The 14,490-nt window shown below is 39.2% G+C and overlaps 1 protein-coding gene and 1 long non-coding RNA gene across 3 annotated transcripts in view; one reads left to right on the top strand and one right to left on the bottom strand.

The window, feature by feature from the left end:
* The first annotated feature begins 1,106 nt into the window (after nucleotides 1-1,106).
* The window catches only part of LOC141810306 (uncharacterized), a 51,504-nt gene continuing 38,120 nt past the window's right edge, over nucleotides 1,107-14,490 (top strand). Inside the window, exons 1-2 of one of the 2 annotated variants that reach the window (XR_012600078.1) lie at nucleotides 1,107-1,444; nucleotides 3,515-3,671. This is a non-coding gene — a long non-coding RNA (uncharacterized LOC141810306). The remainder of the gene's footprint in view (nucleotides 1,445-3,514; nucleotides 3,672-14,490) is intronic. The other variant, XR_012600077.1, reaches the window with a different exon arrangement.
* On the bottom strand, nucleotides 7,632-14,231 carry LOC141810503 (uncharacterized). The gene is made up of 5 exons (XM_074698118.1): nucleotides 14,223-14,231; nucleotides 14,028-14,138; nucleotides 13,834-13,902; nucleotides 8,602-8,697; nucleotides 7,632-7,739 (listed from the first exon to the last, which is right to left on the bottom strand). Exons 1-5 carry the CDS (start codon nucleotides 14,229-14,231, stop codon nucleotides 7,650-7,652), a joined length of 375 nt encoding a protein of 124 aa, XP_074554219.1. The 3' UTR covers nucleotides 7,632-7,649.

The following is a 14,490-nucleotide window of genomic DNA, read 5'->3' as shown; positions in this document are numbered from 1 at the left end:
CATCCCATGGAGAAGTGATTGTTGAAATGTCTCAAGCTGAGTCACTGAAAGCAATGTCATCTCACAAGTGATATCAGCCTGAAATCACCTTAGACAATATTTAATTCATACCCTGCTGATGTGAGATCACAGTTAATGTGCATGGTCATGCTTACACACTTTTTTTTTTTTTTGAAGTTGTGATAATTCCCAGTGAAGCCTCAGATTTACCATCTAACCCCCAGTCAGTCCTGCATGCAAAGCCTGTTAAAGAAAGTGCCAGCCATGTTGCTATTGCCCAATTTTAAGATTAATCTCAATTTATCCAACAATTTAACCATGAATTATTAAAAATCAAAAGAATTTAACTAAAGTGGCCAAATACGGTGACAATGTGCAAATCAGTACGTCTTAGTGATGTTTGCTTTCAAATACTGAGTAAATACATAGGTAGCTGAATTTTCCATTTCTCAAAGTATAATTTTAACCACAGAGACTCCTTGTCTAAAGTACAATGTTGCAGCAGTTCATTTTTCTCTTTTTAAGCTGCTGTCATTTGTACTTTTCCCAGACCTTTGCTCTTTGCAGTTTCCTGTGAACTGTTAATTGAATTCTGGGATTGTTGTGGCACATTTCTAGTATTTACATGTCTAAATGTGTGGTTTTTTATGCCTCTGGCTAATTCCTGTCCTGTTCGGATTTGTCTCGAATCTATCATTTGATTCAGTTTATTCCTCTCATTCAGAAGAGTCATAAATAGGCCAATTCTTAAGAAGAGGGGGGAAAAAAAGAGGAAGAAACATAAATACACAATGGTAACAAAGGTCATTGAACCAGTCAACGAAGTTACAGCTAATCATTTTAAAGATGTCTTATTATTTTCGTCTTAATAATAATAATAATAATAATAATAATAATAATAATAATAATAATAATAATAATAATAATAATAATAATAATAATAATAAATCAATTTGTTAAGTTTTTTTTTTGTTGTTTAAATATAGTTAACTGTAGCGCCACCCAGCTGTAGAAACACATTGCTGTAGCTAGACCCAACAGTAGCAACTGTTAGCGGTAGCATTATTTCCTCTTTCATAGCAGTTCTGGATTCAGTGTGTCAAACTTCACGAAGAAATCAGTATTATGATGTGTCTGAATGCTGAGACTTCCCGTGGTTTTGGAGTTACGACGCTCTGTGGTCAAAACAAAGCCAGCACCATGCGCTATGCTCGTCAAAGGCCCACGAATCACCACAGGTGTTTACAATCACAGAGTGATTAGCTCTCAGCTCAGGTCACCACCGTCAGCGCACAACCAGGAGTACGGACAACTTCTCATCTGTGATATGGATCGGTTTTTGGATTTCAGGCTGCTTTTCTTCGGGCAGGTGGCACTTTTGTTGACAATTTGAAACTGTGGATCCATTTTCATCGCCAGCACACGAATCTGCAACCAAACGCACGTGAGTAAAACCAGCATATAATACGTCACACAGGACCAGGGAATAAAGACTTCCCTGCTTCAACCACATACTGTATGGTTATTTTGGTGGTTCAAAAACCTTAAACGTTTTGAAATGTTGACCATATCTGTTGTTGCAGTGTGTCTGAGGACAGTATTAAGTCTGACCACAGGTGATAGTTGTTGGTTTTACTGTGACAGTAAACCATAAACCTCTTCCTCATCTTTTCTGTTTCCTATCATGATTTGTTTTCTTAAATGCTGTTAAGTTTAGACCCTTAAGGCTGTCGCACCAATGGGTGGTCTAATCAGGCAAAGTGAAAACACCTGTGTGATGAACCGTAACTGTTTGGGAGCTTGAACTGATTAGTGAAAGCTAACTGACCCACTTGATGAAAAAGAAAAATATTTCACCTAGAATCATCTCTGCATGAACGATAGATTGACTTGTTTTGTCTAATATTTAGATTTTATTTGGGTTTAGTTTTACTGAAACACACTGGTAAAATCTGCTTTGTTCAGGCCATGGGACTGACATAGATTTTTTTCCTCCAAAACAAAAGAGGATAAAGGTGAAGCCATATGAAAAATCCAAAGATAAGGAATTAACTTTTTCAAATATAGATTAGCTAAACCTCTAAAAGCACATTTGTTTTGAGTCCATCTGTCCCAAAGGATCCCTCAAATGTTCTCAAGGGAGGCTCTTTGACAGCTGAAATTAATCAGCAGCTTGAGACATGTCAGGAAAAGCAACGTCAGCTGCTGTAAAAGTGCTCAGTAACCGTCTTCTGTTAATGAGTCTGAAATCATGATGCTCAGTTCAGTTCAGTATGTGTTGGCATGATGTACAGCGTTTTTGGGGTTTTTTTTTTAATAGCTCGAATGTAGGTATTTAAGTCACAAGTTTACCCACTCAGCGACACAGCTCACCAAATGGCGAGGCAGGTTCTTACTGTAGCTATTAGCGAGGAGTCTCAAGGCCCGCCTTTTGAGTCAGAGTTTCCATACTGGCTTCTGCCAACAAGTTGCTTCAAATATCTGCATCAAACAAATGGGTGATGTCAGAGATACTACATCCAATTAATTATGCAAATCAGAATCCTGACAGCGTTAGTAGGTCCCCAATGGAAAGATGGCAATCAAAAACATTTAGATAAGGTATAGAAGCGAGCATAACTGTTGTCCTCAATGGACCAGATGTAACTTTAAGTCAGAATAAAATGTGTTAAATTTAATGTAAAATAAATGCAACTACTCCCTCAAAAATACACCCTCTGAAAATAATTTGCAGCGCAACGTTTTCTTTAACCACATTGAAGCTAGCTTTCACTGCTGCCTTGTTTTTGGTTGTAGCTTTCTTGAACACATCCTGTTGCGATTGCAGTTTGGGTTTTAAATCTTGCTCTATTTGTTGTTTTTCTTGGAGGCTCACTTTGACATATTTGGTGTCAAAATGCCGACGTACATTGTACATTGTACTTTTGGCAACCCTCACGGTCGCACAACACAAAAGACACACTGTTTTTTCTCCTTGGAGCACAAACATATATCAGCCTTCCCACTTTTTATGAAATAGCCTTTCATCTACATCAACATTTCTCTTCCTGGACATTTTGGGATCATTTTTAACTACCAAATTCAACTGATATGATCTAGACGCTGATGCCATCACTTCTTGGGTAACATAATCAGAAGTTGTAATGGGAAACATAGCTAATTGGTAGTATAACACAATCAGACCTTTTGAGCTCTCGTGGGCCACATAAGATGGTGCGACGGCCTGTTCTTGGCCCACGGGCCTTGTGTTTGAAACATGATATAAGCAGTTAAAAAGTAGTCCCTTCAAGTTTATTTAGAAAGGTAGGTGATCAGTGTTTTACATGGTTAAGTTACAACAAAGTATGAATTTCATTATTTTAGTTCCTAAAAAACAAAATTCAAATATTTACAGATTTTAGTATTTTAAAAATTAAATGCAGCAAGGGATTTTTTTTGTGCAAATGATTTTTATATGGATTAAAGTAACTGGTCTTTGATGATAATTTTATGTGTGTTTTTTATTTTAACATAGATCTTCATTGCCACACAGAATCAAGACCTCCTGAATGTAAATACAGAGGAGGCAGAGAGGAACAATATCATCAGGAGGAAGGGAGGAGTGCACTCAGGAGGGGAGGCGCTTCATGTTCCATACGTCTGTGACCTCAGGCCATGCTATACCTTACACTGTAAGTCACATTCTCATATACCACCCTGTTTTTGTCTCCATCAGACACACTGGAAACTCCTGTTCCTCCTCACCTCTCCTGCTACCTTCCCTGTCAGTCTTTTTCCACCTCCCTCTTCCTGTCTTTCTCCCATTCTCTTTCTGTCAGGAGCTTTTGTCTTGTTCTCCATTTAAAACACAGATGAAAGACTTCCTTGGATTTCTGACGTGAATTCTTTCATGTGTCACTCTGACAAATGCCTTTGGCCACGCTTTGTAAATGGGCACACACAGACACACAGCCAGCGTGCATGCAGTTTACACTCTGTATAATCCCAAAAACATATTTCAACATGCTCATGATTGTACGTCTGCAGGCGAATATCCACACAGGGATAACAAGGAATAATGCAAAGTAGCAACCCCAGCCAGGTTACACCCTGTTCTCAACTGTGTTGATACATTGATCCAGAAATGGAAGAAGGGGGTTGATCTATTTTTGCATGCATGTGTTTCTTCAGAATTTCTTAATGGAAGGCATTGAAAGCCATTTTTGTATCTCTAAAATGTTAACTCAAACAATTCTACCCAGGCAACAGGAGTTGTCTTACAAACAGCAACTGCTTTGAATAGATTTACCACCAGAGAAAGTAAAAAGTTAACTACAGCCCCTTTCAAGCTTGCTGGACTCTTCCGTTTCCACAATGTTGACCTTGAAGGTTCATGCATTAGATTTATTTATGTCACTATCTATTTTCTGCCACCTTCCTCTGCCCTAACGTTTGCCATAAAAGGCCACTGTGAACCAAACTCACAGGAGGTATCGAAACTTCAGTGGAATGCTGTTAGGAATACACACAGCTACACGGATTCAAACATGAACTAAAAAAACTCTGACTTCCGCCAAGCATATTGTGATTGTCACCAACACTTTAGTCCTACTCTGTTATACTCCCTTTCAGTAGACTGTCTGCTACAATTTGGTGTTAGTTGCAGGTTTGTACGATAATTTGTTACCTCACAGTGTTGAAAATTATGATGATCCAGTACATATTTCATACTCCAGATCTTAGTATCCAGAATATTGCCAGGATCTGGATCGTACTTTTACATCTGTCAGAATTTATTGTGATTTTTTCTTGTATTGTTTTGCAAAGCAATCTGACCATTATGGAGTTGTATGCACATATGGTGAAAACTGCCCAAATCCTGGATCCAGACGATGATCCGGATCACCTCCAAAATTTAATCACTTCTTCCTTATCCCATTTTGAACATTTCTTGAAAGTTTCATGAAGACCCGTTTGTTACTTTTTGAGTTATGTTGATCACAGACAAACAAACAAACTCGCCCAAAAACATAACCTCCTTGGTGGAGGTAATAAACAAATCATCATAGTTAAAAAAAATAAAATAAAAAGTAGACACGAACACATTTCCTAACATGTTGGCACATTATCAGAGCACAAATATTAGATTAGAGTGAATCTGAACATGTTTACCACAACTCAGCCGATGAATCATATTAATTTCTGAAAAATGTTTTTCAAATAATGTTTTATGGTCAAAAAGTCCAGCAGGCGTCATCTTTCTCTCATTAGAAAGCATAAAAAAACACAGAGCTGTGATTTCACAACAAAGAAAGAGTAATCATAGGCTCAATTATATGACCTTCTATAGCCACCAAACTGTGAAACCATAAAATGATAATGAAGATATTAAACCCTCACAATTAATTTCACCTTTTCAGGCTCAGGAAATTGAGAACAGATCATAATCTCATAATAAGATTAAATTTATGCAGCGGAATTAAACTCTGTCAACATGCAACTATTGTTTTTATTACAGCTCCTACAAGGTGAAATTGAAACTTAATTATTCCTGTCTACACCACAGTTTAATTGGTTACAGTCAAAATGAGGACATTTTATTCACTTTCAGGCAGAAAAACAAACCATGTTACCAGTCTCTGTTAAAGGTAAAAGTTGGGTTTTCTTTGAAGTTGGGTTGTAAAAACTATCCTTGGGTAAATATAAGACCTGCTGCTCAACCTCTTAGCTGAGGAAGTGAAGCTATGCTATAGGCTGTCAACTCTACCTCTTTATTTCGCTGGTGAAACAGTTAGCATATCGCTCTCATGTTACATATTATAAACCCCAAAATCTCTCTGTATTCTTTTTTCTTGCCCATACATAAATCTAGAAAGTAAAAACTATAGAACTGTGACTTTACTGGAAGTTATGTGGTGGAGATTTATCTTTCCTGCCCCATGTGACCCTTTCAAGCACTGGTTTTGCATCAAGACTTTAAGAAGTCAGTTCGTGGTCTTCACAAATGCTGTTCAATCTGTGTTTTTATCACCCAAAAAGTCTGACTGCTTAGTCATATACCATAGTTTTCCTCAAATGTGTAAAATGGAAGCACCACCAGCCTAATCCTCACTATATCCCAGCATGCTTTTCACAGCTGTACAGCTGCTTGCTAGGACATTGAATAGAAGCATGCTTCAGTAACATCAGGTCTCATACAGCTGGTGACAGTGGCAGCAGCTAGGTGCCGCCCTGTTGTGGCTGCCTGTTATAGCAGCTCTCTCTTCCTTGTCAATTTCTTGTGATTTTTTTCATCTCTTTTTGTTATCTCTGCATTTGGAGTGGATAATTTCTTTGTATGGTTCATTTGTTGGTCCTGGACACCAAACTGGTTTTGTCTTCAGTGATATTTTTACTATTTTTTCTCTCCTGTGTTTGTCTGGAAATCCTACATGTAACAATAGCTGCATTGTTTACATGTGGAATCAGCTGGTAGCAGCCTGTAGCATGTCTGTGCTAACTGGTGCAAGGCCTGATGATTCCCACAAGGTGAGGAGGAAGAGGTGAGGACAGCGTGCTGGTTCTCAGGTGTGAGCTAAGAAGTGACAACATCAACCTGTCCTTCCATCCATCCTTATTGGGACTGTAAGATCTATCTCCAATAAGACAGATTAGCTAACCATGCTAACCCAGAAACAGAATACTAGATTGCAGAGTAGCTTCATGCTATTCCCAGACATGGCTGACCGAACCAAAATGGACATGAACGCCACGTTCACCTGCTGTGAGCAGACTGGACACTGGAGACAGAGACTGAACAGACTGCTGAAGAAGCTCAGTCCTGGATCCTGTGGAGGTGGAGGCTGGCTGACTGGACAATGATGGAGACTGGACAAGTTGTCAGCATCTTTCTTGTTATGGACCTTTTGCACTTTCTATACACTTTCTTACTTTTGTTTTTCTTGATCACTGCTGCGACTTCTCTTGAATTTCTCCTTGAGGATAAAGTCTATTCTATTCTATTCTATTCTGCCTAATGAGGTTTGATTACAGCACCATCTTCTAGGTTAAGTAGTTACTCTCATCATACCTCTGCACCATAGATGAGTATACTGGTCACACTGGCTCAGCAGCTCTCAGTGAATTGTTTAATCTGACAGCTGTTTTTTTTTTGCTTTAATTGTTTGAATTAGACAGTAATACAGCGTAATTGGATAGCTACAGTCTTGGCTCTTCAGGATGTTTGTTTTGGAATCCAGAGGTGCCGACTGATGACAGCCGGCCACCACATAAACTATATACTACTATAATAATACAAATGTATCAGCTCAGTGCTGTGAAGGACTTGTGGGAACGATTGGGTTATTTGGGGTCTGAATAATTGTATCTTATTTCTTAAATGCTTAAAGCTGGAGCCTCTTTGTTCTTTTCCCAAATCTGAAATCAGTCTCTGTCATCATTTGGCTCCTTATAGCTCCACATCTGTGACATTTTAAATTCTCACCACCACCATCAAAGACGTTCAGAAAACACTGCTGAGTCCAGTTAAGCCCTTGTTGCTTGAACTGCTGGCTCAAAAAAATCAGCTTATTCAGCTTTTTTCAGTAACAGTATATCTCAGGTGATAAAACCTTTATTTTTTAACACAGCTTTCAGCATGTTTTTGACGAGTCCTTTTCTTCGGTCATGCTCTACATCCTGGTGAGAAGTTGGTTGGCTGTTAGGACGGCAGCACCCGCCTCCATCCCTGACTCCTCAGCGAGCACCTTCCTCTGGAACTCCTGCGGGGAGCAATGAAGGGTTGAGAAAAATTAAAAACTCTGCTTAATGTCAAGGGCAGAGAGCGGGGTGACGGCTAATTTCAGACAGGTCTTAAGGACCGCTCAGCAGATCTCAGACTTCTTTAGGGAGGATGGATAGGGAGGACTTAGAGGAGGTGAGAGACATGCTGTGGTACTGATCCACGGAAAAATTTAAAAAAAGAAAACACAGAAAGGAGCAGGCGAATAGCAGCATTTTGGACAAACTGTAGTTGTGACAGGGCGGCCTAACCAACACGGACGTTAAGTGCATTGTTGTAGTCCAAACAGGTGAAGGCAAAAGCAGGTGTCAATCTCTCGATTTTCAAAAATGAAAACCTTGTCACGCTTAGATGGTTAACGCATGATTCAACAACAGAGTGAATTTGATCATCCATTTTTAAATTCCTCTCATTTTAAGACCAGAATTAACACTTGTCATTCAGACATGAGTTTGTCAGAAAATAAGAAATGTCACAGGAAGCACTGAGTCCACATTCCCCTGACTAGTCCAGAAAATGTCATATTTCAAGTTATTTAGAGACAAAACTGAGGTTTAAACTGCCTGTAACAAGTAAAAAAAACTCTGCCAGTGGGGTAAGAGAAATGTGCTTGTATTAAGACGTTATTCTAATCTTGACAAGCACATTTCTCTTACCCCACTGGCAGATTTTTTACCGAAACATTGAAGCCTCATGAAAGCTGAAGCCTGACAGATTGTGGTGTGTAGTCTCAGACCAACAGTCACACATGTCAGACAGACACAGAGGGATGCTTACAGCTGAACTGCAGCTGTATTTCAGATTATGATGTCTGTATTTGTGAGTGTGTGACTGAGTCTCACCCTGAATCTCCTCAGTCTGGCCAGTCTGTCTTGCAGAGTCTTCTCCTGACTGGAGGTCAGGTTTGCCACATGAGTCCTCCACTGCTGCTCCTTCTCCTGAAAATTAGTAACATGGACCAAAAAGGGCAACTTTAGCTTCATGATCTAATTTGTTTTGAAAAGTGGATGAATATCTTATACTCATAAGGAAAATGTTTACAGAACTCTGAATTCAAACGTAGAATCTGGACATGATAGTTACGTCAGATGTTCTCAATATATCAATTTGCATATTTAAAATCTCCCAACACTATGACTGGATCATGATATGTTAATAAATCTTTTGGGGCTGCTGGGCAGGATTGAGCCCCGTTCATCATGAGGTTGGACTTTGTGTGGGAAGATTTTCAAGTCCCTGTTATTCAGTATGACTTGTCTGATTTTTCTATTTGTAGCATGACGACACAGAGGCTGGTGACAGTTCAATTGGCTGGGTGGCTTTTAAGAATAAGGTCTGAAATATTTACAAGCTACGTCATATCTGTAGTAAATTCATGAGCAGCTCGAGCTGAAAACCACAAAGTACTTTGCAGTCATTTGCACTGTATTAATGTTAAAGCATCAGAGAAAAATCAGATTTTTTTCATTTTTTCAAAACCTTTAATTCAATAAAGGGGAGAATTTCATTTTGCCCTACGAACACAATTCAAAGCTAAAAATTTGGGGTTTTTGTGGGTACAAAGAAACAAGTGGTTTAAATGACATGTTTACAGGAATTATTCTACTGTGGTGGAATAATAAATCAGGCTCTGCAGTTTGTAATTCACCACTTGGTGCACAAATTAAAATGTGCAACACGCATGCACAAAATGTTCTACTGTTGTGATTGACATGACAGAATGATTACCCATTATCTCCGCCTTCTTCACTGCCATTCTGCTCTGAGCAATTTAAATGTTTCTACGCTTTTGTGGGATAAAAAGCATCGATTTAGAAACATGGGGAAAACCTCAGTCGTCAAAATCCCCCCTACATGTCTGGCTAAGTGGTAAAGTTGGTTGTGTCTCAGTAAAAAGTAGGCATGTTCCATCCCAGGCGCCGAAGTCCACATGCTGAAGGGTACTTTTTGAAATGGTATTCACAAGACGGGCATCTAGAGAGCGCTATTTTACATTTTATCCACTTAGAGGACATCCAGAGGGCACTTTTTTATATTTTATCCACTGCACTAGAGGTGCAGTTTTCTTTGCGTTTTCACTGGTGGGGCACCAGAAAAGTGATTTTGTCGTGTTTTATGTATGACAGGGAATCCAAAGGGGGTCTTCATCTGGGTTATTATCTGACATGAGGGCACCAGGGGGGCAATCCTCGCCCCATTTTAAGTACACCACTGAAATCTTTCAGCTGAAAAGCAGCTATGTGTAGATTAAAAAAGTCTGTTTTCAAAGAAAACACCCACAATCCCTCACACCAAATCCTCTGTAATAACTTAAAGCTCTGTAGGATCATTGGGAGGTTCCCCTGGAGCAGTGATATAACAAAGCATACATTCTGTCAGAGCTGAACCTCTGAGTAGGTGTGTTCATGCATGTGTAGAAGTGTGCATGAGTCATGAAAAGTGCGAGGCCCGCTGGATGTGGATCCTTGGCCTCACAGTTGGACTCAGTATTATTCTCTTGGATCTGGTTCCCTACTGTGTGTTTGTGTGTGAACTCTTTAAGGTGTGTGTGTGAAAGATGTTACACGTGTGAAGGGGCCAGGCCAGTCGCCCTCTGTGGACAGCACCTGTCATCAATTAACATTTCTTTCATGCTGTGTGTGTATGTGTTTTGCGGAGGTAATGCTTTAACTGTTTTCACCTTCACTCCAGATGTGTCAGTAAGTCTTCCTCTGTAAACTGACGTTAAATTAAATGCTCCCTTGCTAACATCGACTTCCTTCACACATTGCCACCTCCCAAACACACACGCACGAACACACACAGAGTTAAACAATCAGGACATTCTGTCTTTAGGTCCAAAATGATAGAATGTTTATGTTTTTCATGTTCTACACACATTTGTCTGTTTTGTGGTGTGTGAAGGGGGCGAAGCACAAATTAACTTTAATTGGTGATCACTGTCAAACTGACAGATTGCTCTAATGCTTCTTTCCGCCTTTGATTCAGTAACAACATCATGTAGGCAATTAGCCATCTGGCCAGTGGTGTAGGCCTTGGTCTTCAGTGCGTGTGCGGAGCAGTCAGAGGGTCTGCAGGTCAGAAATAATCTGTCTACAAAGGTGTGAAAAGGTCCCGAAGGAGCCATAGATAACATTTACTCAGGCTCACTGTGGGCATTCCTAAACCATTCACAGACTTTTAGGGAAGTTTCCAATCTTTTTTTCTAATCATTTTAGCACAGCAGGGAGAAAAAATGTGATGAGCCAAATAACTCTTTATGATACTTGAGCAAAGTGGAACTAGATGAAGCCAAATACTAAACTATCAAAACTAATTTTGTATCTTGCTGACAGAAAGAAATTCACAAAATGTATGGCTTTTTGCAACTAAAACTCGAGTGTTTTGATATGATAGCAGTTCTTGCAGAGCAACTCTGTCATAAAATGATTGTTCTGAAAAAATATAAGAATTTGTGTAATGGGCAGAAAAAAGAAACAATCTTTCCAGAAACTTTCATCTTTTTGTTGTTTCCTCAGTGCTGCCCCACAGCAAACAACTAAAATCTTATTGAGTGTTTTATTTTCAGTGGAAAATCTCTTTTTAGACTCAATATGAGCCACCATCACCTGACCTACCCAGAAAAATGTCTCATTTCGAGTTATTTAATGACTAAAATGAGGTCTGCTTGTAACAAGTTTAAAAAAAATCTGTCAATGGAATAAATGAAAAGTTACTTGTATTAAGACATTATTCTAGGTTTAAGCTAATTTTCAAGCACATTTTTCTTGGTCCATAGGCAATTTTTTTTACTTGATACACAGAATTTAGACCTAATTTTTGTCTTTAAATAACTTCAAACAAGACATTCCTCTCAAATGGTCAGTTAAAAGTGGCTCATTACGTATAACAAGACAACTTTGGCTTAAAATGAGACAAAAACTCTTGATAAGATTTCTGTTTTTTTTTTTTTTTAATTTATTTATTTTTTTTGTTGCAGTGCCTACTAGGTTGTAGAGGCTCTGACATTGCTAGTTTCTGAAAGTTTAACATTTTAAAAGGTTGATTGTTTTTGTGTGTGTGTGTCTTATTAAATTAGTTTATATGATTTTTTTTACCAGTGGTGTTCCTCTTTAATCTTATTTTTAAGTCAAAAAGTTTGTACATTTTAAACTGTCCTTTGTTTCACTTTTCTTTAAAACTTCATCTCTGACAAATTGCTGCCAGCTTGGATCCCTGCCACTGTGACACTGGATATTTGATCGTGGATCTGTGACACAATGTAGACTCGTGTATCCTGCTACACAGAGAAGTCTGACTGAGCTGAAAGAATAAAATCTGTCTCTTCACATCCTCAGATCTATTATAGTAAATCTAATGAATTTAATCAACAGCACGGCCTTACTGACTACCTCATGTCTCATTGCATTTGGAGGAAAAGCTACAAGTTGATGCCAGAAGCTTATATAAGTCTCCAATCAAAGCAGTTAAACAAAAATGCATTTCCTGCATTTTTTTTAAGACATCACTTCTGCATTTGATGTTACGTAACAAAATGTCCCAGAATTAGTTTAAATCTCTTTGGGGCCATAAACACTTCTCCAGAAAGCCTTTCTTCAGGAAAATTTGATTGGAAGTGGCATAAGAATGCATTTTGGATTTTATTTGGAATTTTTCGTTGTCAGTAATTTGGTCGAGCTTTAAGTGATTCAGGAAAAGCATGTGGTCAAGCACGTTTGAGGGTTCACTCAGAAAGATTACTGCGTGTTTCTGGAATTCTTTTGGCTCAGCCTTCGCGTTCCAGGGGTGAGTGCGACTTCACCCATGTTAATTGTTCTCCGTAAAGCCATGCATGTGTGTGTTCTCGTGTGTGTCTCTTAGTGTTAATGTTAACATTTTTGGCTGCTTTTGCCTTATTTTACAGTGTGTGTCTGTGGGGGTATGTGAGTGCACATCAGGAGGTCGTGTGTGTGTAGTACTTGTGTCACTGAGGGTAAGTGAGTTGTGAATCAGAACATTCCATGCTGAGGTGAGAGTGTCTGTCCTCTTCATCAGGGTAAATGCTGTCATCTATTTCCTGCCGTGTGTGTGTGCTCGCTTGTGCAGTGGACAGCAGCAGCCCACGTCCCCTGCTGACCTCACACACACTTGTCAGAAACAGGGCGGCTGCCCAAAGCACCCACAGCTGTTTTCTGTATGCGTGTGTGCTTATGTGTGTCTCTGCATTTCATGTCAATGAGGATTTGCAACTATTTTGGCGACTGTTTTGTCTTTGATTTTAAAACTTAATTTAATAAATGCCGTGTGAACAGGCTATGTTTTGAAAGCCACATGTTTTCCAGGGCTGTAAAGTTAGCTCTATCATGTGTGTGTGTGTGTGTTCTCACTGCCTGTTAGGTCTGGCTCTTGATGGACGTCCAAAGCCAGGCTCTGTGATTTGTCGTTTTCCATGGAAGTGAATCTGATTTCGCCGTAAGCAGTGAAGGGAACCTCGACGACAAATTAACTCATTGATCCAGTGTCACACAACTGCCGGTCTGCCTGATAGCTGTGTGCACAGTTTCCATTAGTTGATTATAAAACCCTGCTTTAATTAGATGTTAAGCACAGTGTTAAAATGTAAAATGAAACCAAAATCAAAGAGGATTCTTCACTAAACCAAAATAAAAAATTCTGATACTTGCCAAAAAAAGTCAGTTCAGTTCGGAAAGTTGTATTTTAGAACAAAAAAGAAAAAAAAACTAGTGATGGAAACCAAAATTTAAAGTTGTTTTTCTCTCAGGGCTTTGTTTCTAATATACTGGAGAGATCTATCATCACAAAGAGGTAGGATCCATCATACCAACCAATCAGCTGCTCCACCTACTCTGTAACCACTGGGTGCAACCGCTGTGTGTGTGTGTTTAGATGATCTACATGCATGAATGCGTTGGCAAGAGCAAGTACCAAGGAAAAATAGAGGAGAGCGCTTTGGGTTGATCTGGTGTCATTTTATGAAACTGTGTGTGCTGTGCCAGCGGCTGTGCGTTCTGAAGCTGTGTATTTCAACAAATACAGACATGCACTGTGCATCATGTGACGGTGTGTGCGTTTACCTTTCTGCTCTCTTCTATTTCTCTGAGTCTCTCTTTTTCCTTCTGCTCCCTCTGCTGCCGCCAGGTGATCTAAAACACACACACGGACACAGACACAGACACGCACACACAGAAAAACACTTAGTTCCTTGTATCTTTTTTACCAGAGCAGAATCAAAGTAGTGTATTAAGATCCGTCCTTCTCTTTATCTCACCCTCTCTTCCTTATCCTCCCTCTGGTTTTCTTCCGAAACTCCAGCCCCCTCTGTCCTTTCTGAGATTCCCAGAAACGCATAGTCCTCCTCTTTACACAAACCTCTCATCGACTAAAACCAGAAAAACAGCCATTAATCAAGCAAAACATGTTTACATCCTGACCTAAAGCACTTGTTTTTAATCTATATACAAACCTCTCCCATGTTTGTTTCTTTATTGTAAGAGCACCACATTACCTACTGAATTTTTTTATTTTTTTTTTTTCATTTTTAAGTAATGTGGAATCTTGGGATGCAGGGATGCCTTTTGTTTGGTCTGTTTATGTTTATTTTGTGGTTCATATCCTGTGCTATCATATGTTTTTGTCTTGTCAATCATCAGCAGTTTTAGTCGTCCCTGTGCTCTGTTGTAGGACTGTCTTGTGCTATTTTTTGAGTCAGAATCTCCCACTGACTTTTATTT

This window comes from Halichoeres trimaculatus, unplaced genomic scaffold (genome assembly GCF_033239565.1).
Source record: "Halichoeres trimaculatus isolate MK-OKI-2021-1 unplaced genomic scaffold, fHalTri1.1 fHalTri1_scaffold_21, whole genome shotgun sequence".
Lineage (NCBI taxonomy): Eukaryota > Metazoa > Chordata > Actinopteri > Labriformes > Labridae > Halichoeres > Halichoeres trimaculatus.
The sequence above is the reverse complement of the archived record's forward strand: the minus strand, read 5'-3'. Positions and strand labels throughout refer to the sequence as shown.